The sequence below is a fragment of the Carassius auratus genome, unplaced genomic scaffold (genome assembly GCF_003368295.1).
Source record: "Carassius auratus strain Wakin unplaced genomic scaffold, ASM336829v1 scaf_tig00007487, whole genome shotgun sequence".
NCBI lineage: Eukaryota > Metazoa > Chordata > Actinopteri > Cypriniformes > Cyprinidae > Carassius > Carassius auratus.
The window spans coordinates 171,241-195,357 of record NW_020523854.1 but is presented as its reverse complement, the minus strand read 5'-3'; the positions used below and the strand labels follow the sequence as shown (position 1 = coordinate 195,357).

The following is a 24,117-nucleotide window of genomic DNA, read 5'->3' as shown; positions in this document are numbered from 1 at the left end:
AAAAACTATGCGATTTTTCAGATTATATAATTATGAGATTAAACGTTGTTATAAAAAGGCAATTAAAACAAACCAAGTCAAAATTAAGATGTACTAAGTCATAATTGATACAAGACAAAATGATGTGGTAGAGCTGTAAAAATTTAACGGACTACATTTTGACTATTCATAATTTTATGTCATAATTATGATTTACAAAAGCAATATAATTTTTCTTATTCTGTGAGAACAGGCTCCCAAAATGATAAAGGTAGTGTTTCATACTTTTCTGGAAATTGACAGTGTTATTTACTTTATTTACTCTATGGGACAGTCACATCCAAAATATCTTAAATTGTGTTCCGAACACGAACAAAGCTTTTAAAGGTTTTGAAAATTAACAACACAGATTGTGTCAAAGCACTTTACGGTATTAAATAGGAAATAGTGTGTCAATAATGCGAAATGACAATAGTAAACACTAAATTTTCAGTTAAAGACGCATTGAATTCAGTGATGTCATCATCCAGCATAGTTAATTTTAAAGAGTATCTGTGCAATAAAATCAATGATATCGCTGGATATTAAGTTGCAGTTTGCATCGAATAAAGTAAGCCACGCGAAGACTGATAATACAAAACACAGTACAGTGAATAGTAGGCATTTATGGGAAGTTGTGGCCTAGTGGTTAGAGAGTTTGACTCCTAACCCTAGGGTTGTGGGTTCGAGTCTTGGGCTGGCAATACCACGACTGAGGTTGCCCTTGAGCAAGGCACCAAACTCCCGAATGCTCCCCGTCACTGCAGCATAAATGGCTGCCCACTGCTCCAGGTGTGTGTTCACTGCTGTGTGTGTGCACTTTGGATGGGTTAAATGCAGAGCACCAATTCTGAGTAAGGGTCACCATACTTGGCTGTAAGTCACTTCACTTTATTTTTTGCTACAGTATAAAGTGAGATGTGTTTCTCATAGCTGTTGTTTTTCTGTGTAGGAAAGCCTGTGGGCGTTCTCTTACTGTATGTGTTTACCTAAAACCTGTAAAGCTGAGTTCATTCGGTATGATCTCATTTCAGCAATGCAAGATGTTGAGAAATCTAAACAGCCAGCATGCATGAGAGAGCCAAATGGACAAGGCATGGAAAGTCTATTGGGAGCGGTTGACTTAGCACTGCTGTCTCACACATGTCAGAAACACAAGCAGAAGGATCTTACTCTTCATATACACTTTTATTATGAGACTTAGCATGATTTTTCTCCTGGACAATCTTCAGTATCATTAAGGTGCACAGATATGCAAGGGCATAAACGTTGAATCTGATATAATTTAAGTGACCTGATTAGGACACATACAAAATAATACAGCCATCATTTACATTCAAGAGGTTTACATCTCAATATTTACAACATGTGGCCCCTGAACATGAGTCAATTAAAATCTCTTAATATTAGAATTTAAATTATATATTAGGTACTACAGGCTGAGCCACTGCCAGCAAATGCTCTTATACAAGAATAAAATTATACAAGGTGCAAATCCAGTAACACTGTGTTACTTTCTGAATAGCTGTACATCACAGTTATATTCGATGACAAACCTAGTCGTGTTATAAACACACGATTGAACAATTCCTCAAAAAATGCAAGGATAAAACACAACAGAAGATGGAAAACACACTTCTGAGCTCGGTTCTCACTTAGTTACAGCATTTTCGTTAGTCTGTGCTGGACCTACATCCTTTTAAATGTACAATAAAATGTTCAGAAATTGCTTCTGCAAACACAGCTCTTATTTACAGTTGCAATCCTCTTCCCGGCTCAATTCCCGTAGGTATAACACCATATTTACACTGCAAGAGAATCACCCGGCACCACCAAACGTGACTGTTGACAGCCATCCGCTTTTGTCGCTGCTCACTTGCTGTGTATACTGGGTAACGTACCTAGTCAAGTACTTACTTTCAAATCAAAGTATAAAATAAATCAAATATAAACAGCAGATTTAAGGAACCCAGTGCAAGTTTCACATCTGAAACCACTAATAAATCCACTGCTGGGTACATTTCAGACTAAATATAACGGCTCAAAAGTGATTCTTTTTCAGATGATGATAGTTGCATGAAATATGATAATATAAAGGTGGACAACATGACTTGGAGAATAAATATAAATATATTAATGATATGTGTATCAATTTAATATGTACTTGACCTGTAGGATCATTTGAGTGTCCTCTATAGCTATCCTTATTATTTTTTAAAAGTCAACAGATTGAGTGTTTTTTCCCCAAGCTCTTGTGATACTTCCTATATATACACATGTATACATATCTACATACACATATATGGTGTACAGATTGTGGATTTGCTGAGTTTGACTAATCTTTGATTTTATATTACATCTACTAAATATGCCAAAAAGACTAAGAAAAACATATTTTTACTTCAAGAAGGAATACTGATGCACTAGTCCCATAAATACACAGTTGACTAGCTGATTGGTAGTTGAATGGTGAAGGACTCAGACCTTTAAGACTTGCCTTGACTCCAGTGGTCTTCTGACGCCCCAGCATGCTGGTAGTTTCTTATTAGTGATATACTGTTCCCCACACCTCTTGAATCTTCTTACACCATTTGTCCGCATTACCACTGGGATCCATGAGATAATATGTCCTGTTTGGCTGCACATGAGAAAACTATGAAAAGATTTAGCAGTATTAAGTCCCAAGAAGTACCATGATATTACCATGTTTCTCTCTGGATATGTAACCTTGGAGCACCATGTTAATACTACGTCATATAAATTACATTTACTAATCATTCAGTATGATGCATTTATCAAAGTATGATACATTTAAAGAGACACTTCACTCAAAAAATAAAATTTAATGAAAATGTACTCTCAGGCCATCCTAGATGTAGATGAGTTGTTGTTTTTTTTTTGTTTTTTTTTTGTTTTTTTTTTTTTAAATCCAAACAGACTTTTAACATTACATCACTTGCTCACCAATGTATGCAATGCAGTGAATGGGTGCCGTCAGAACGAGAGTCCAAACTCCAACTCAACTCCAGTTCATCAATTAACATCTTGTGAAGGGAAAAGCTATGTGTTTGTAAGAAACAAATCCTGATTCAGACCAGATTTTCACTGGAAAAAGCAATATTATGGATAAAGCACTCATATTTTAGCGGGAAGCAACATTTTGAAGTTATAACCTCTTAATGATGGATTTGTTTCCTATAAATACAAGACGTTTTTGCTTCACAAGATGTTAATTGATGGACTGGAGTCTTGTGGATTATTGTGATGTCTTAATTAGCCGTTTGAACTCTCATTCTGACGGCACCCATTCACTGCAGAAGATCCATTGGTGAGCAAGTGATGTAATACTAAATTTCTCTAAATCTGTTTCCGAAGAATAAAAAAACTCATTTCCATCTTGGATGTCCTGGGGGTGGGGGAGTACATTTTCAGAAAATGTCCCTTTTTGAGTTAACTATTCATTTGATACCATCCATAAAGCTTCTAGTGAATGCAATATTAGTCAAATAACTGTAACATCATAGCCTACAAATAAATTCTAGAAATATCTATATAAAACTACTTATGTATCTATATTAAAAATACTAGATTTTTTACCGTATGGACAAAAAATGTCTTAAAATTCTTGGCCTCGGGACGCAACTCTGGAGACCATGGAATTTCCCCCTTTAGTATTTTATTAACAGGATCCACATAATATAGATGTGGCCCTTCTGTCAGTAAAAGCTGACGGCGTCGAGCAAACAGTCCCTGTAAAAAAAATTATATATTAGTACACACGCAAAAAAAGGGTAAAAAACATTTACTGTCATTATCAACTACAGCCAAAAGAGGGTGCTATTTGTTTTTGTATTCAACGCTTTAAAAAAAGAAAACCATGCACCTGTTTTTCACTCTAGGTACCATAAAATATTAAGAACTATGGATAAAGATGTTTTACCTTTCGTTTGTCAACTGGTCCCATTTTATATATCAAGTTATTTTCAACAAATTGGTGCCTTTAAGACAGAAATAAAAAGGAGATGTTAATAAAATGCTGGCATTTAGGCCTACTTGGTGTTGTTGAAAACAGAATTATAATGATCAAGAGTTCATTTTAATACATGCAATAATAAAAACCTAACAGGAAATGTAAGAGATAGAAAAAGATAATTATTAGCACATAAACACGCAACCCTTTATAATCTCTATTACTATGTGTAATAACTAAATGAATGTGGTTTTAAACTGCACTGTCACTTAATATTTAACCAGAATGAATGTTTATGAGCAGGAAAACTAATTTCTGAATGAATTTGTAACATACCAAGGGTTGCCACTAGTTTGCTTCTGCAGCAGAAGTCGTTTCTCTTCACTGGAGAACTGCAGGTCCAGTTCAAAGGAGTTGTTGTCCAGGTCATGGACATACTGCTCAATATTGCTGCAGGATCTCAGTGGGACGATCTGAGATGAGCTGGATGGGACCACCCGCAGGCTGCTGAACTGACTGAGGAGATCTTCATACTGCGGGATTCAAATAAAACAGCAAATCAGTACACAGTGAAAAAAACCCAGCGAGCCTGCATTTATGAGCTCTCAATTTGTACTATTAACCAACTTTAGAAACTTAAAAATGTAACTTTAATTTAACCTGAACTCGTGGCCAATTTTACATTGAGTGAAAAAGAATAATAAATGAGAAAACAAAATAGATGGCAGGGCTTGACTTTAGCACCATCTCTAGCTCACAGCAGGTTGACGGTCAGATGAGAGGGTATAAGGATGTTCTGCACAACCCTTCAAGCTGACGTCATTAGAAGAAACACCATTCTAGATGGGAAGCATATTTTTAGATTTTGACGATATTACAAAAACAAAGTCATTTTCATTGGATTAACTTGCACAAGACTATTAATGTGTGCTAAGTAAATAGGATCAATTTTGATTTCATCCAGACTTAAGAGAAACAATGTTAGCTGTGAAGTGTAACCCAGTTTTTATAGGTTTAATAAGTGATCAATTTTGATTTCTTAAAACATAATGCATGAGGTTATTTTCAAAAACAATTTAAGCGAAAAACTAAATAAAACCAAAACACAATGCAACAAAAAACATCCAAACAAAACACAAAACAAAGAAACAAAAACAACTACCGGTAAATAAAAAAACAACCAAACGAAACACAAAACAAAGAAACAAAAACAACTACCGGTAAATTAAAAACAACCAAACAAAACACAAAACAAAAAAACAAAAACAACTACTGGTAAATTAAAAACAACCAAACGAAACACAAAACAAAGAAACAAAAACAACTACCGGTAAATTAAAAACAACCAAATGAAACACAAAACAAAGAAACAAAAACAACTACCAGTAAATAAAAAAACAACCAAACGAAACACAAACCAAAGAAGGAAAAACAACTACCGGTAAATAAAAAAACAACCACACAAACACAAAACAAAGAAACAAAAACAACTACCAGTAAATAAAAAAACAACCAAACGAAACACAAACCAAAGAAGGAAAAACAACTACCGGAAATAAAAAACAACCACACAAACACAAAGTAAAGATACAAAAATAACAAAATAAAAAACAAAACCAAATGAACATAAAACAAAGATAAAAAATAAAAAGGCATTAAAACCAAATGAAAAACAAAAGACACAAAAAAATTAAGTAAAAATCATAACAAAACTACCAAACTAAACAAATAAACACAAATAACAAAATTCAAAACAAAAAACAACCAAACAAAACACATAAACCAACAAACAAAAACAACAAAATAAAAACCATAACAAAACGTAACCCAAAAGTATACAAAAGAAAAAAAAAACAACGCAAAAAAGAAGAAAAGAAAAACTGCAAAAACAAACAAACAAACAAATCAAAATACTGTATATATGTAATTTTGTAGTATTGTGCATAATGGGTATGATAAATCTAACTAACATTGCCATAGTAGTCTTCATCATCTTCAGCCATGGCTGGTAGGTAAGGGGTCAGCTTGGGTGGAGTCTGAACCGGCAAGTTCTCCCATGAGATTGTCTCAAAGAACATGTGGCCTTTCAGTGGATTGAACCCACCCATTTCCTCACATCCTAGCCGCTTTCTAGGGTCCAAAGACTGAAATCAGAAGGAAAACAATGAGTGTGCTTCAACATAACTCGTGTGGCCTGAAAGTGATGATAGGTAATGGAAACAAAGATCCTTACCAAGAGTCGCTGCACCAGATCTTTAGCTTTAGGGAAGAACTTTTCAGGAAATTCATATTCCAGCTTTATTATCTTTTGGAAAATCAAGTACTCATTCCTATTGAAAGACAAAAGTAAATGACTAACTGAACTCAATATCAACGGAATGGTTTGCAGCCAAGAGCTCTGAATCAGCTGAGAGAAAACGAAAGGGTTAAGTTAGTCACGTGGTTGAGTGTTTTGTTTTTAACGGCTGTCCAAGCCAATTTATTGGTTGTAATGTAACCAAAACGGCAAGTGGGTCATGTGACCCAGTGGTTGGGGTTTCCTCAGAAGCCCTCTGTACTGTCTACACAAACAAGTCATAAACACCAAAGCCAACACTTCCTGTTATTTCACACCATGTTTTTTTTAAACTGCAATTACAACAGTGATCAACCACCAGCACTTCAGCTGAAGTGCAAAGCATCATCACCACATTATTTTGAATGTTTAATTGAACTGAAGCTAAACTGATCAATAACTTACCCGGCTCGAAACGGAGGTAAACCAGCCACCAGCTGGTAGATTATACAACCCAGTGCCCAGAGGTCAGAACTAAAAGAGAAATATCACAGAAAATAAAACAATTTCAATGCAACTTTTTGAAATCTTAATCTAGTAATAATGCACATTAAATCCCCAAACCTTTTGCTGGCTGATTTTTCAGTCAGCAGCTCTGGAGAAACATACTGTGCAGTGCCAACAAAAGAATTGGCTCTTGCTGTAAAGACAAGTCTTGATATTAAGAGCAGATTTAGGTGTGCAAAACATCATTACATATCTTCAGGGGCCATAACTGTGCTGACAACTCATAAATCTGCACAAAGAAAAAATATAGACTGTCCCATATTTATGTTATTTGAGAGTGTATCTACAGATAACAAATGTTTCATGCCTGACCTACGAGGGGGTTGAAGGAAGTTAACGACAGTCGTTAGGAAAAGACAACAATCAGAGCAAAAAAAAATTCAACAAAATATTTAATAATGGTGAGTTACTTTGAACGTTGTCTGCTGACAACTGTTTTGCTGTCCCGAAATCCGTGATTTGAATGTGCATGTCTTCGCTCAGTAAAATGTTCTCTGGCTTAAGGTCCCTAAATAAATTTTTTTTAAAGATTCAAATGAATATTTAAAAAATGCAGTACGAAATTATTCCTAGGGTCATATTGTTGGTCAAAAGTGTAAATTACCTGTGAATAATTCCCATTGCATGCAAGTACTCGAGTGCACAAACTATCTCAGCAGTGTAGAATTTTGTGCAAGTCTCATCAAATGAGCCTATTTTGCAAATGTATCTAAGTAGTTCTCCATTCTTTGCATAACTGAGGGCGAAATCTGATGGATTAGAAGTTAAGAACATTTTAACAAAGTAATAATGAGTTTCACAAACACACAACTGATTTAATTTCACAGTTTCACAGCTCAACACTATAGTTTTACTCTGAAAAGGATACATAATTTATGGGAATCTTGAAACGTGAAGAAGAGCTTTACGAAAAATGGATGATCTATGCTTGACAATATATCCTTCTCTCTGATCACATAGTGTGCTTTATTCTCTTTCCTGATGTGATTTTTCTCTAAAATCTTCACTGGAAAACAATTGTACATCAGTTTAATTCATTGATTTACGATCATATAAATATATGTATATATAAAATTTAAAACAATATAATGCCCATTACTTGCATATTCCTTTTCTGTGGCCAGTTCTTTTGCAAGCACAACCTGCAATTAAAATATATACAGCTATTACAAAAAAAATCAATGAAGCCATTGTAAACTTTTACTTTTATTCAACTAACAAAAATACTAACTAAACTGGCTATTTGGACCCACCAAAATAATATAAATCTGTTTAAAAATGGTTAATTATGAAACAAGTATTAAACATTTTATTGCATTTTATTTAGAAGTCTTCTGAAATGCAGGCTACTTAAACAAAAATTGTACCTACTGTTGAGAAGGAACCCTCTCCTAAAATTTTCCCAAAGCTGAAATCCTCCTTCTTGCGTGATTGTGGAGGCTTGATGGTAGATGTCTTTGGCTGAGCGCTTGCCTCACCCCCGCGGACCTCCATACTGAGACAATGAGGAAACCTGGAGTTCAGCTGAGTCCTTACCATTGATGAAGAAGCATAGGAACACAACACCACGCTAGGCTTGATGGGAGCAGCATCGTACTGAATGAGCAAAACACACACAGAGAGCAAACATAGCACAGACTCAGACATGTGGCTGCATATGCAATGAGGAACAAAACCACCTTGGAGGCAGTAACCAGCAGCTGATAAAGTACAGTAGAGCTTCCGGAGAGGGGAGGGCTGTGTATGTTTTCACCCACGATTACGAGTACACACGTTCATTCACTCACACCTGCCTTTGTTTATGCTGCAGAGAATGCTAAATATTTACCCTGGTTAAGTTTAATGTAGATAGACAAGAGTCTATGGTCTATGGCAACAGATTATTGTGATATTTTTATCAGCTGTTAAAACTCTCATTCTGACTGCACCAATTCACTTCAGAAGGATCTATTGGTGAGCAAGTAATGTAATGATCCATTTCTCCAAATCTGTTTTGATGATGAAAAAAACTCCTCTACTTGGATGGCCTGAAATTGGGAAACCCCATATTCAGCAAATTTTCATTTTTGGGTGAATACTGGATGCTTACTTTAAAAAACATCCAAGCCACTACAGTAGAATTATTTCTTGTAAACAAATCTATCAGGGCTCGCAAAATTGCTGGCCTGACATCCCAGGGCTATTGTGTTTTCCAGTCAGGCTACCAAAATGTATGGCCGCCCCGCCCAACGCCCTATCATGAATAATGATATAAAATTCCTATCTTGATTTGCATTGTTCATTCGCTTGTAGGGGTGAATCGGATCATAGATGATCATTTGCACTTGTTTCTAAACCAATTTAAACATTCATGCGTTTTAAAACATTTGTGTGCATTCGGAGCTACACGCTGGTTTCTGAGAGAGTCGCGTTTCTGCAGTGCCCTGAGCTGACATGGTCGTTTCATTTAGTTTTGTCTTGGCCACAACATAATAACTCGTGGGAACGTGATATTATGTCGTGGTCACAAGATCAATTTGTCGAGGTAACAACATCCTTATATCGTAGCCTCAAGATGCTATGTTTTCTCAAGTATTCTCATAAATACAGTCGGTTATGTTTTAAGTGAACGTATACAGTGGAGAACAGAAATCTCCTGTGCATCATATTTAGTGATGGGTCGTTCTTGTGGGTCGTTAAAGGATCCGTCGTAGGTCCCCCTCCATTTTCAATTTAAATGTTTCCCGTTGGTAATATTATTAGAAAATACTGGATTAGTTTCCACTGTTATGCTGATGATACTCCGCTATATATCTCAACGAGACCAGATGAAACTTCTAAATTATCTAAGCTAACAGACTGTGTTAAAAATGTAAAAGATTGGATGACCAATACTTTTCTACAATTAAATTTGGATAAGATAGAGATATTAATTATTGGACCAAAAAACAGTACACAGAATCTAGTAGACTACAGTTTGCAACTAGACGGATGTACTGTTACTTCCTCTACAATCGAAAATCTGGACTTCAGTCAAATCTTGTCTTTTGAAAACCATATTTCCCATCTTACAAAAACTGCAATCTTCCATCTCAGAAACATTGCCAAGCTACGAAACATGTTCCCCGTTTCTGAGGCAGAAAAGCTAGTTCATGCATTCATGATCTCTAGACTGGACTATTGTAATGCACTTCTAGGTGGTTGTCCTGCATCTTCAATAAACAAGCTACAGGTAGTCCAAAATGCAGCAGCTAGAGTCCTTACGAGGTCAAGAAAATATTATCATATTACCCCAATTTTACAGTCTCTGCACTGGCTACCTATTAAGTTCCATATCATTTACAAATTATCATTAACTACCTATAAGGCCCTAAATTGTTTAGTTCCTGCGTACCTAACTAGTCATAGTTATAGAATCTGGCAAAAGTGGATGGCGACGTCCAGTCGGCGGCTGCATAGATCTCAATGATAGATATGCCACTGGACCACGCCCATGAGGAGGCCATTCCCCTTGTGAAGTGGGCTCTCACACCAATAGGGCATTCCAGTCATTCTGATGCATAATCCAGAGCTATTGCATCAACAATCCAGCGAGACAGTCTTTGCTTGGTAGCCAGCAGACCCATCTGGTGGCCTCCAAAGCAAACAAACAGTTGTTCAGACTGCCTAAACAGTTAAGAATGTTCCACATAGGCTCTCAGAGCCTTAACAGGGCAGAGAGCACTCGGCCCCTGCTCGTCGTCCAATAGGGATATTACTTGCACTCTAAAGGGAGTAGAGAGCACTTTAGGAACATAACCGTTTCTCAGTTTCAAAATTACCTTGCAGTCATTGAGCCCAAACTCAAGACACGAGGCTCTGATCGACAGCACTTGTAAGTCACCCACATGCTTAACCGATGCCAAAGCAACGAGAAGGGCCGTAGGACCATGGATAAGTCCCAACACGGCACAGTCCGAAGGCGAGGAGGATTCATTCTCCTCGCACAAGTCGTTTCTGCCTATTGAATGGCCGGCCTCTGAAAACCAAGCTTGGTTCCCCCAGAGCAGAGCTACTAAGAGGAGGGAGCATTTGGTTTCCTTGACCCGCCTGATGATCTGGGGAATCAGGGCGATAGGAAGAAACACATACAGGCGAGCTCTGAGCCAGTCGTGGGCTAGGATGTCTCTCTGTATTGAGAAAAATGTTGGACGATGAGAATTGTCTTTCGAGGCGAAGAGGTTGACCTCGGTCTTCCCAAAGACCTCCCAAATTCATCTCCCAAATTCGCTGTACCGTCTTAGGTTGCCGCGCCCAATCGCCTCAGCTACCTTGCCTCTGGACAGCATGTCCGCTCCCAGGTTCATGTTCACCGGCACATGAACCGTCCTTAGCGTGAGGAGTTTTTTCTGTGCCCAGAGAAGGAGGCAACGAACCAATCTGTATAAGGCGTGAGACCTGAGACCACCTTGGTGATTGATATAAGACACCACTGTTGTGCTGTCTGAGCGGACCAGGACGTGGTGGCCTTTGATGGCCGAAAGGAGGGAATACAGGAGACTTAGGAGACCATCCTCACGCCTGTCTGAAACAGGTGAGTGGTCCACCAGGGGGCCACAGCTCTGATACAGTGGTGGTCCACCCTGACCGGAAATCTCTTTAACCGCAAAGTGTGGGGTGGGACCATACACTGTATAAAAACCTGGATGTAGTGTCCGTGATGTCACCCGTAGTCTCCTGAAGTGTGTTTTTGAAGCCTAAAGTGTGCAGAGCGGGCCGTCGCCATCTTGGCAGCGCGTCACCACAAGACTCGGGAGCTACTAGCTGAAGCCACGGTCACCTTGTGCGACGGCAGTGTCAGCAGCGGCAATCCACCTGTCACTCAAGTGGCCATGCCCTTAATTATGCAGAACTTTAAGTCTCAATATAATTTAAACGGATGAGTTATATAAAAATTCACCCCCCTCACAGTTGTCATAAAGGGCAAAATTAGCTATGTAGACTAAAATAATTTTTTTAACCAGGCTGTAAACATTTTTTTTCTGCTGTAAAGTTGGGCATTTTAACATGGGGAGTCGATGGGATTGACTCCCTTTTGCAGCCAGCCTCAAGCGGCCAGTCGATGAATTGCAGTTTTAGTCACTTCCTTATTAGCCTCACGAGAGAGAGTGGGAGGTTGACGCTCGGTGGGACTCAAAATTGGAGGGACTGCATGTGTAGCAGGCCCAGTGGAGTTACAGAGGCGACAGTGGCCATAAGGCCGAGCAGCCTCTGAAAAATCCTCAGGGGGCGTGTCGTCCCTGGATCGAGGGAAGCCGTAAATCACGGAATTATCAGGGACCGATCCGGCGAGATCCACGCCTACATTAGGGCAGAGTCTAGAACCATTCCCAGAAAGACATTTCGTCATCTAGGCAACAACTGGCTCTTGCATGGGTTGATGACCAACCTAAGGCGCTCTAAGTGAATGAGCAGCAGCTCTTTGTGAGCATTCAGTTTCCATTCTGATCTGGCTAAAACCAGCCAATCCTCGAGGTAGTTCAATAAGCGGATTCTCATCTACCTGAGAGGGGACAGAGTCGCGTCTATGCACTTCGTAAAAGTGCATGGGGCCAGGGACAGTCCAAACGGAAGGACTGCATACTAATAGGTCACTCCCTCGAATGCCAATATCAAGAATGGTCTGTGACAGGGGGCTATGTGGATGTGAAAGTAAGCCTCTTTCAAATCCACTGTCAAAACAATCCTCGGGGCAAATATGTGTGAGAATTTCTTGACCAATACCTTTGTTGTCCGGGACAGAAGTTTGAACAACGCCTCTGATGACCTTGACCCTTCGGGAAGGGAAAGCGTTTCACCAGCCTGGGTTGCTGTTTCATCCCTGGCTCCATCTACGGCTGAGGCTGTTGCTGCGGGGCTCTTCAGGCGGCCCACAGCCGCGGTGCCAGGGCGTTTAGTGAGGAAGTGATGCAGCGCCTGCGAAGTCTTCTGAGCCTCTGAAAACCGTTCAGTGAGCCCATTAACAGCGGAGCTGAAAAGAGCACGAGCCATCAGCGAGCTCAGCCTCTGCGTGGGTGAGGCCAAGGCAGGTGGTGCACTTGCTGTGCACATCTTCATCGAACCACACTAACCACACTTGCGGCGCGACATTTGAAGCAACGCATGCTGAAATTTGCTCTAGGAAATTTGCTCTTTTGCTCCGGATGCCGGATGCCTGCAGTGATGCTTATGTCGCTGCTTTCGGCTTCTTCCATGGCAGTGAGCAGAGCAAGAGCTTCTTCATGGCTTCTTTCTTGCAGAAGAGTCAGCGAAGAGAGTATCCTCTTCACTGAAAGAGAATAATCTGATGAATAGCGCTACGGACCGACTTATAGAGCGGTCTGCCCCGCCCCTTTTGGTGGGCTGAAACACCATTGGTTTGTGCAGCAGCAGAAAGGAAAACATTAGTTTTCCCATACATACATAACAAGAATGAACATTCAAAAGGGAACTTATATTTAACAAACAAAAAATGTATCAAAATTAACTTAATAAAAAAAACAATATGAAATATAATTTTGCCATTACATACAAAACTATTTTTAATAGCTGAAACAGTAGCTTGTTTTGGAAGAAGGGGGGAAAAAAGGCGAGCTCGGGCCAGTAATTCTGATAAGCTGCCGGACACGAGCCTGAGCATCTCGGGCCTAAATTTGAGGCCCATGCAGGGCTCTACCTACTGGTCTCACTAACACCTCTTCCAGCATTAACAGATGCCATTGTTCCACCAAAATTACCTGGAAGATTTGTACCAGGAACTATTTTCCCCCCAGACCTGTTGCTGCGTTCCACCGTGGTGTAAAGTACCAGGAAGATTAGGCAAAAAGAATGTTGACGTATGTCTGCGCGCATTTCTCAATACAAAGTATGCTGATTTTGGATGTGCATCCTCGGTAGTTCAGACTTTGTGCATTCGACTCGGGAGTGTGATGTCCTCGACGATGCAAATCCGGTACATCTGCAAACATCAGAGTACTTGATAACTTCAGTCAGCTGACCATGGCTACTGCAATTTTCCTCACTGTATATTTACAATAAAACGAAATAGGATATCAAACCCCTCTGCCTCCTTTCGTTTTCATTTAAACATAATAACAGTTGCAGAAATGTACTTAATTCAGGGATATGTGTATATATACAGCCATTACAATGAAACTAAATATTATATAAATTTGCCTTTTTTATTTTCATTTTAAACATATAGATAAATTAAATACAGACCAAAGATAACCTGTTAGAGTTACCCAAAACAAATTACATTTTATGTTTTACCACTAAAGAGACATCAGTGACAGCGGCACACATCAGAAGGTCTAGCCGAGGTGAGGCTGCTCTCGGCGGATACATGAGGACTGAGCGCTCACTGATTGCGTGGAGCTCACCGTCTCCGAGATCGGCGAAACACATTTTTAAATAGGCGCTGTCTTTATAAATAAACCACAGATTTGAGTTTTAAACAACTACATTCTCGCCCGAAATACTTTTAAAAATTAAATTTCATGACACAATAACAGTAATATTTTGAAAATGATCTGAATAAATGGTGGTTGAACTCAACCAATGCTGCATGAACTCAACCAATCATGATGTTTAGCGTCCAAGTCCCGCTCCCCCAAAAGTTTCGGAACTTTGAAAAAGTACCACCTCGCCAGCAGGGACTTTCTGAAGGCCATATTTTAGCCATAACTTTATTTAGTTCCTGGTTCCTTCAGTGGAAACACCAAGTACCAGGCCAAAGTCCCTAGTTCCTGGGTAAAGTTCCTGTGGTGGAAACGCGGCACTAGTTTTCCCAGGAGGTCTGCCATCCAGGTACTGACCAGGCTCAACCCTACTTAGCTTCAGTGGGCGAACAGTCTTGGGCTGCAGGGTGATATGGTTGTGGCTGTAAGAGTAAATAATAATAATAATAATAATAATAATAATAATAATAAATAATAATAATAATAATACTACTGGCGCCGATACAGGATGGCTGCCTCCGTGACGAGCTCTGCATATGTTTTTGTGTTTTTGTTAGTTTGTCCTGTCTTTAGTTATATTCCTGCCATAAGTTTCACCAGGGAAGAACTGCTAAACATTCGGCAGAACGCACCACAAGATGTTTTTCCGGATTTCAATTATTCAGACGTTTTATTGAACATTGTTATCGGAGGAGCAGCGGCGCTGATCAAACGCTTCAGGTCGCGCAGACGGGGGAAGCGAGCGGGAGCGCTCGTCAGACTCAGGAAACGCCTCCATCTGCCGGACTTTCAGCTGTTTAGAGCGGATCGCGAATCAGAATCTACTGGGAAATCGCGCGGCGGCGGGACATGCTTTTACATCAATGAACGGTGGTGAACAGATGTAACTGTGTTAAAGAAGACGTGCTGCTCAAATCTCGAAACACTCTTCATTAACTGCAAGCCGTTCTATTCGCCGCGGGAGTTTCACTCGTTCATTCTGGTCAGTGTTTACATCCCTCCACAAGTGCATGTGAGCTCAGCTTTACAGAAACTCGCTGATCAGATCACAGAGACAGAACAACATCACCCGGACTCTGTTTTAATCATTCTCGGGGACTTTAATAAAGCCAATTTGTCCCATGAACTGCCAAAATACAGACAGCATGGTACTTGTCCCACAAGAGACAGTAATATATTGGATCACTGTTACACCACAATAAAGGATGCATTTCACTCTGTTCCACGAGCAGCTTTGGGACGTTCTGATCACCTTCTGGTTCATCTTATACCGTCCTACAGGCAGAAACTAAAATCAGCTAAACCTGTATCAAGGACTGTAAAAAGATGGACTAATGAAGCAGAGCAGGATTTACAATCTTGTTTTGACCTCACTGATTGGAGTGTTTTTGAAGCTGCTGCCACTGATCTGGATGAACTCACAGAGACCGTAACATCATATATCAGTTTTTTGTGAGGATATGTGTATTCCTACAAAGACTCAACTAATTTACAATAATGACAAACCGTGGTTCACTGCAAAACTCAGACAGCTCCGTCAGGCCAAAGAAGATGCTTACGTGAAGGGGGACAATGTCTTGTATAAACAGGCTAAATACACATTGGAAAAGGAGATCAAAGTGGCAAAGAGGAATTATTCTGAAAAAATAAGGACTCAGTTCACTTCCAACGACTCCGCATCAGTGTGGAAAAGTCTAAAGAACATCACCAATTACAAGACACCACCCCCCAGCACTGTAGAGAATCAATGACTGGCAGACGATCTGAACGAGTTTTACTGCAGGTTTGAAAGAACACCCATCACCTGCCCTGAACGCCTCCCCACACAACCATTCACACCCTTCACAACTCCTGCAACCAGCCCCAAATCCCTCTCCAAACAACCGTTCACACCATTAACAACTCCTGCAACCCATCCTGAACACCTCTCCAATCAAGCACTCTCACCATTCACACCTCCTGCATCCCCCCTCTCAGGTGGGGCACCTGCAATTCAGATCAGCGAGGATGCGGTGCGCCAGGTCTTCTGGAAGCAGAAAAGGAAAAAAGCACCGGGCCCAGATTGTGTTACACCAGCCTGTCTGAAATCCTGTGCTGACCAGCTGGCCCCCATCTTCACACAGATCTTCAACAGATCGCTGGAGCTGTGCGAAGTCCCTTCATGCTTCAAACGTTCCACCATCATCCCCATATCTAATAAACCCAAAATTACAGGACTAAATGACTACAGGCCTGTGGCTCTAACGTCTGTAGTTATGAAGTCATTTGAGAAACTGGTGCTGGGCCACCTGAAGGACATCACTGGGCCCTTGCTGGATCCTCTTCAGTTTGCCTACAGAGCAAACAGGTCTGTGGACGATGCAGTAAACATTGGACTGCATTATGTTCTGCAACATCTAGACAGACCGGGGACTTATGTGAGGATCCTGTTTGTGGACTTCAGCTCGGCCTTCAACACGATCATCCCAAACCTCCTCCTGCCCAAACTAAATCAGCTCTCCGTGCCCACCACCGTCTGTCAGTGGATCAACAGCTTCCTGACAGACAGGCAGCAGCTAGTGAGGCTGGGAAAATACACATCCAGCACCCGTACAATCAGCACCGGAGCTCCCCAGGGCTGCGTTCTCTCCCCACTGCTCTTCTCCCTGTACACCAACGATTGCACATCTAAGGACCCCTCTGTCAAGCTCCTGAAGTTTGCAGACGACACCAAACTCATCGGCCTCATTCAGGACGGTGACGAGTCTGCTTACAGACAGGAGGTAAAAGAGCTGGCTGTCTGGTGCACTCTCAACAACCTGGAGCTTAACACCCTCAAAACAGTGGAGATGATCGTGGACTTCAGGAGAAACCCCCCTGCACTCCCCCCACTCACCATCATGAACAGCACTGTGACTGCAGTGGAGTCATTCAGGTTCCTGGGAACCACCATCTCTCAGGACCTGAAGTGGGACATTCACATTGACTCCATTGTGAAAAAGGCCCAGCAAAGGTTGTACTTCCTCCGCCAGCTGAGGAAGTTTAACCTGCCACAGGAGCTGCTAAAACAGTTCTACTCCACCATAATTGAATCCATCCTCTGCACTTCAGTAACTGTCTGGTTCAGCTCAGCTTCTAAATCTGACCTCAGAATACTACAGAGGGTAGTCCGGACTGCTGAGCGAATCATTGGTACAACCCTCCCTTCTATTCAAGAACTGTACTTTCTCAGAGTGAGAAAAAGGGCAGTCAAAATCACTCTGGACCCCTCACATCCAGCACACTCCCTCTTTGAACTGTTGCCATCTGGTCGACGCTACAGAGCACTGAGCACTAGAACGACCAGACACAGGACCAGTTTCTTCCCTCAGGCAATCCATCTTATGAACAGCTGATAATAAGGGTGAACACACTACACTTTATATTTATATACACATACACTTTATTTATCTAACACACATACTTAGTATACACTTAAATTTTGCACATAATACACATGTACATACATAACTGCATTTTGTAATATACCTGCCTACAATTGTCATTTGTATATTGTCATTCACTATCTACTTTTTTGTATTTTTTATTCTTTTATTATGTGTTTTATGTTCTGTCGCTGTCATTCTGTTGTACTGCGGAGCTTCTGTCACGAAAACAAATTCCCCGTATGTGTAAACATACCTGGCAATAAAGCTCATTCTGATTCTGATTCTTCTTCTAATAATAATAACCATGCACCCGTTTGTATGGAAACTTGTAAATTAACGATTTTCTCTATCCAACTCTGTCACATCATGTGACAAAAGAATGAAAGATTCAAAAGATTTGAGAGATTAATTTATCAATTTTCTTTCCAGCTCAGACTGCATTGGTTAAGTTTATGGGGCTGTCAGGTGATGAACGATCGACTCAAATCCAAAGAAGTCAGATATGAGGTGAAAGTGAGCTAATTATAGACTAAAAACCCAGGTAAACAATGAATATTTTCAGTTTCTTATAGCGATTTTATTGTTTGTAGTGTATGAATGAAATGTCTCGAAAAAAAGATTTATTAATTTTACTAAATGAGACTCAAAGATCTGAGTCATTAAAATCATCGGAACTTCCCATCACTAATTATATTGGATATGTGCATTCAGTCTATAAATACCCGCTGTTCCATAAGTGCCACCTGCTGTCAGAGAGTGGCATTTGCGTCTCATTCAGCAAAGCTAAAATCAGACCTTTCTGTTTTTACTTCAAATTTTTAAATTATACAACCTAAACAACATGTATTTAGCATATTTTTGGATAGTAATTCAAATGCAGTTGTTGCCTCTGATTTTAAATAGAACACAGGCAAAGCCTTTGTTTATATGAAAAGATTTCTTTTAGTTTAGGATTTGTTTTCAAATTTCAAGTTAGTTTTATTATTTAACATTTAAATTTCACAAAGAAATATGCAGCATTTTGTCTGAGAAATAATAAAAGGACACCTTTTAATTTATAATTGGTGTTAAATCTCATTTTGTAAAAACATTTGTATATAAATAAATTGTAAGAAAATTCTATTGTTTAATCTGTATTGTGAATTGCATTGCATCGTAAGTTTAGTGAATCATTAAATACTTATATGCTACTAGTTTTTGCTGATCATGCTGATTTGTTCAAAGTAAAGTTTAGCCAATGTCTTTTTTTTATTGGGGCTAGTTAAATTAATTTTGGGCTACTAAAACCTGAAGAATGCCTGCACGTACTGTAGAGCTACCAGGGATTTAGAAATTTTGAATGCCTTGTATATCTTTATCTATTTACTTGTAAATGCCATTTTATGTTCATATGGGGCAATGTCGCATTTATAGACTATCAGTGTCTATCTTCACAAAGAGGAACCTGAGAGACAAGACTAATATTATAATTCATCTATCTAATTAGGAGCATGTTGTTTACTGGACTACTATGCTATATACAGTGTGTGTGTATATATATATATATATATATATATACATGCGCATGTATGTATTTTTGTACACATAAAGGTATATCTGTATCAACATGAGGCAGTTGAGTTTTAAGATAACACCCGAAGCCATGCAAATAAAGGAAGACCTGCTTCCCCACAACAAGCTGATCAGTCCTCATTGGTTTACTATGAAAAGTGTGGAGAGAGAGAGAGAGAAAAAAAACTTCTAAAAGGTTATGTTATTAGTGTAAAACCCTGGTACTTTCCAGACACCTGCTACATAAGGCACTTCTCCAATACCACTTTGCCAAACACACTTAACCACAGAAACTAAAGAGGACTGTCCCTTTGCCAGTAACTGACAATATGGATGCTGCAGGAGCTTGACACACACACACACACACACACACAAAATTAGATCATGCCATATACACAGTATATTGATAGTATTATGATACATTAAAAGCTAGAAGGAATTTAAAATGCCTGCAAACAGCACTAAAAATAAAATACTAAATAAGAAAATCTACTTTTCTAAAATATCTTTCTATATTTGGAATAATAACTGTAATTAACTCATTGATACTTTCACAATTTACATACTTACTGCAAGCCTTACCTTCACCCGATACATTGTTCATGAAAACATATGAAAAGGTTATTTTTAATTTTATTTGGAATGGTAAAACTGACTAAATAAAACATACACATGTGTGTAATACACGTGAAAATGGAGGTTTAGGATTGAAGAGTCTTGCTACACTTGATATGGCTTCAAAAGGTGCTTGGATCCAACGATTATATAATAACCAACACTGGTTTTCATCTAAATTATTCATAGCGCAATGTGGTGCATCATCAATAGCCAAACTTTATCCTTTTTATCAACTTGTTTGTTTATGTGGTTTTGCTTTCAGTTTTCTACGCCAGATAATATATTAGAGATTAAACAGCAGATATTGTGGCTAAACGCAAATATTTGCATAGATAAAAAAACCTGTATACTGGCAGTCTCTTTTAAATAATAATGTACTTTTTGTAAATGACTTACTGAATGATAAAGGAGATTTTCTTAGCTATGAATCCTTTACTTCAATATATGGAGACTTTTGTTCAAAATTACGGTATCTGCAATTTCTCCAGCTTGGAAAACAATATTAATTGACTCAAATACACATCTAGGCGTTTGCGTTTTTTGCTCTTCGCAAAAAGGTGGCAGCTTGGTTATATGAGCAAGGACTTACTTTACTTATGTCACAAATATATATAATTTGGGTTGTGTATGAAGAAGAAAACATGTGGTTAAATACCATTGTGCTTCTTGGTAAATATTTTATTTTCAAAAGAGAGAAACATATTAAATTAGAATTATTTGTTATGTTTCTAAAACATTATTATTTATTGACTAAGAATATGACAAAAGATAAAAGCAGGCCACAATCAGATAGTTGGCAAAAATTAGCATTAACAAAAAAATGGGACAAAGAACAATAAAGGCTTTTTTTATGCTTTTCAATTTTTATTTTATTTAGATTTTTTTTGTTTCTAGCTGTCATAGAGTTTATTTTCAGTGTAAATGTGAAAATGGCTGACATAATAAGGATGTATGTATTAGTAATGTATGTATTTTTTTTTTTTTTCCTCTTTGTATTACCCCTGTTGATTTTTTTTTTCCCTGTTGTACATCGTTTGTTTTAAGAAAAAAAGAAAAAATAAGAAAATCTATGACATGTGCAGCACCAGTCAAACATTTTTATAAACCATCTAATTATTTTATTTTATTTTATTAAATATTTATTTATTTATATTTATTTTATTCATTCATTCATTTCAGAATAATACTATTTAGAATATTAATTTAGTATCAACTATTAATAAGTCATTAATAGTATGAGAAAATGCATTATGCATTTTTGGTAAACAGCCATTCTACATAATCTTAATTCTTAGAACTATACATATATTTGTTTTAATTATTACTATTTATATTTAAATGATCAAAATATGTACTGTCATATTATATATCGAATAAATAAAAGACATTTCCTCCACATAAATTCATGTTTTGGTAAATCATAATTATGACATAAAATGTAAACATTATGAAATACTAAGCCATAATTATAAGAAGATATAAAATTATAAATTATGATTTATTTTTAATTTTTTTAACTTCATATCTAATAACTTTGACCGGTATTAATGACTTTTATAAATCTTTCATTTTACTTTTTATCTTATAATGACTTTTTGTCATAGTTATGTTATACCAAAGTTTTATTATTATTTATTATTATTTTAAAAATAAATGTGAAATTATTTAAATTATTTAAATTTCAAATATTTGGTTTCTGAAGAGATACACACATAGTCATTATGTTTGTCAGTATATCAGATCATGAGAAACTTGACTTGTAGTGTGTGTTTATATAAGGATCAACTGAACAGATACTTCAAGTATTAACAGGTAACATCACTTCCTTTATGGCACATTAATAATATAAATGGGAGTGGCATAAACACAATAGCTAAAAGAACAGTAATGATTACAAGCTGTGGAATAAGTCCTCCACCTCCCTCAGGATCAATGCCATCAAAATGGTGTATCACGCTGTAATCTGATCGCTTAACGGACATCTTTCCTGGAAGTCACATTTACAACTACATTAGGAAGTTGAGTTTTGATAGAGTCAACAAATACAATACCCTGACATGACATCTTTAACAGCCAGCATTGGGTGACTTAAAAAGCAAATAGTGGCACTGTATGCATGAACGAACACTATAGTAAAGGTTGACAGGCTGCCAAAATAAGCGTGAAAGCAAACCAGTTCGTAAGCCTGGTCATAAAGTGCCTTGACGAGGAATATACATTCATGAAGGTCTAGACAAATACCTTGCTTTTAGGTTTTTAAAAAACAAATCATAATCTTAATCAAACACAGAAAAAGACAGATGACAGCATATATTTAGACAATGTCTAGCCTGTCTGCATATTGCTGTTAAAACATTTGTGAGACACTGAGTGACAACATCTCTGTTGATGCCAAATATCTCGAGACATACAAGCTGCAAATGTCAGATCGTGTCTTTGAGAGTTTAAACACTTGTTTAGCACACACACAGCTGTGCACAATGACTCTGAGTAACTGTTTTATTCAGTGCATTTGTAGGTAAGAGATGCAGCTTGAATTTCCTGCATGTGCTGTGGCTCACTATCAAATAGGTGGACACACAAACAACAACCTAACACACATGTGGTAACACAATTTTCCGAGTACAGCTGCATTAGTCTAATTAAATGTAGTATTAATTAGCGCCAGGCTATTGATCTGGTGGAAGTATTTACAGGGTCTTTTCTTCTAGCTCCTAAATTTTAGTGAATTAAATTGTGATACTGAATAAGAAGTTTTAAAACATCAATGTGTGGATACTGCTGTGGTGTATTTTCCATCTAAATCTTAGAATGAGATATTTAAATTATCTTTTTTATTTACTGCCAGATAATATGTAATACATGAAATTCCATTTCTGCCACATAAAGTCATAACACGTAAAGTCGAAATTATGAGATATAATAAGGAGAAGATAAAAAGACAAAATTACGAGATAAAAATAATGACTTCATTTGACAGAATTTGACTGCCGTGACTTAAAACCGCATAATTGTCAATTTGTCATAATTTCAACTGTTTGTCAGAATCTTATTATGACTTAAAATATTTAATTTTACTTATTGCATAACTGATAAATTATTTTTTCTCTTTTCTTTTTTTTTGTGGCAGAAACACACTTATTTACTAAAAAGAGACTAAATGCTTCTAAAAAAATTTTTTTAGAAAATCTGTTATTGAAATTTACATTATTTAAGATTTTATCCATTTCCATGACTCTTCCAGGTTTTCCATGACCATGAAGTGTAAAATGTTGTTTTCTAAATTTTGTTTTGTAAGTTTGTGCAACAAATATCATTAGAAAAAGTAAACTGTAAAATGTAAAACAATCATTTTAAAGCACCCATAAAATGCTAAATTGACAAGAAAAACAATGTAATTTTCTTCAGTTCTGCAGTCTGTTTTACTGTTGTATCCTAGTACAACTGCTCGAATCTGCATATGGGCTAATTGGTGTTAATAATCAGGTATGACTAACGAAGAGCAATATTTGTTTACATCATGTCGGAGTGGCCTTTTGAGTTGTATTAGCTGGTGTACAGCCGTTTAAATATCATGTTGTTGTTTGTCTAGTGTTAACATGTCTCTAGTGAGAGCGGTTTCATGAGTTGACTGTACAGACACCTTAAACAAATTAAACAAATCCTTTTTTTTCATTGACCGACTGTGCGCTGCTGCGTCACTTCCTCTGGCATGTTCACGAGCACTGCTGCTTGTTTTTAGCCTGTCAGCTGACAAACTACGTTAAAAACAAGCACAGTAACTACAATAAAATTACACTGTATATAACTAATGGCATAACTACATGCAATAACGATGAACTATGTTAAAGCACGGAATTTATTTTATTTTTTCTATGATTTTTTCATAACATAAAAATTGGGGAATGCTGAAACATACAAGCCCGTGCCCCTTCGTCTTCCAAAACGCCTAAACAAACAAATTACTTTAATTATTTGAATTACATTTACAGAATAAGACTAACAAAAGTGAAACCCCTTCCAAAACACTAAGCTGCTTAGCTAGAAGAAGCAAGTGGCTAATTTAGACAGTGTGAATGAAGATGCGGCTCCAGGACATCCTCTCATTCAGTGTTGTGCTGTGTTCTTCATCATATACTCACAGCTTGTCTCTTGGTCTTGGCCATGGAAGGCTGCAGGCGGATGATGTCTCAGTAATGTTGTCATTGCAGAGCTTTAGTGGATGGCCGCTGCAGCTCTGACGTCACACCACAA

General features: G+C 38.0%; 1 protein-coding gene across 5 annotated transcripts; it reads right to left on the bottom strand.

Moving 5' to 3' along the window:
* Positions 1–1,187: 1,187 nt before the first annotated feature.
* Positions 1,188–24,117, bottom strand: LOC113071515 (3-phosphoinositide-dependent protein kinase 1-like). 5 transcript variants are annotated; one of them, XM_026244861.1, is made up of 15 exons: positions 24,006–24,117; positions 8,202–8,426; positions 7,930–7,972; positions 7,699–7,836; positions 7,435–7,579; positions 7,241–7,338; positions 6,888–6,963; positions 6,729–6,797; positions 6,222–6,318; positions 5,959–6,132; positions 4,747–4,827; positions 4,325–4,521; positions 3,959–4,016; positions 3,616–3,768; positions 1,188–2,671 (listed from the first exon to the last, which is right to left on the bottom strand). In XM_026244861.1, the coding sequence occupies exons 1-15, from the start codon at positions 24,027–24,029 to the stop codon at positions 2,564–2,566; spliced, it is 1,686 nt and encodes a 561-aa protein (XP_026100646.1). In that variant the 5' UTR covers positions 24,030–24,117; the 3' UTR covers positions 1,188–2,563. The 5 variants fall into 5 exon arrangements, with proteins under 5 accessions (XP_026100646.1, XP_026100644.1, XP_026100645.1 ...); XM_026244859.1 differs by lacking the exon at positions 24,006–24,117 and having other exon boundaries at positions 8,202–8,872; XM_026244860.1 differs by lacking the exon at positions 24,006–24,117 and having other exon boundaries at positions 1,188–2,656; positions 8,202–8,871.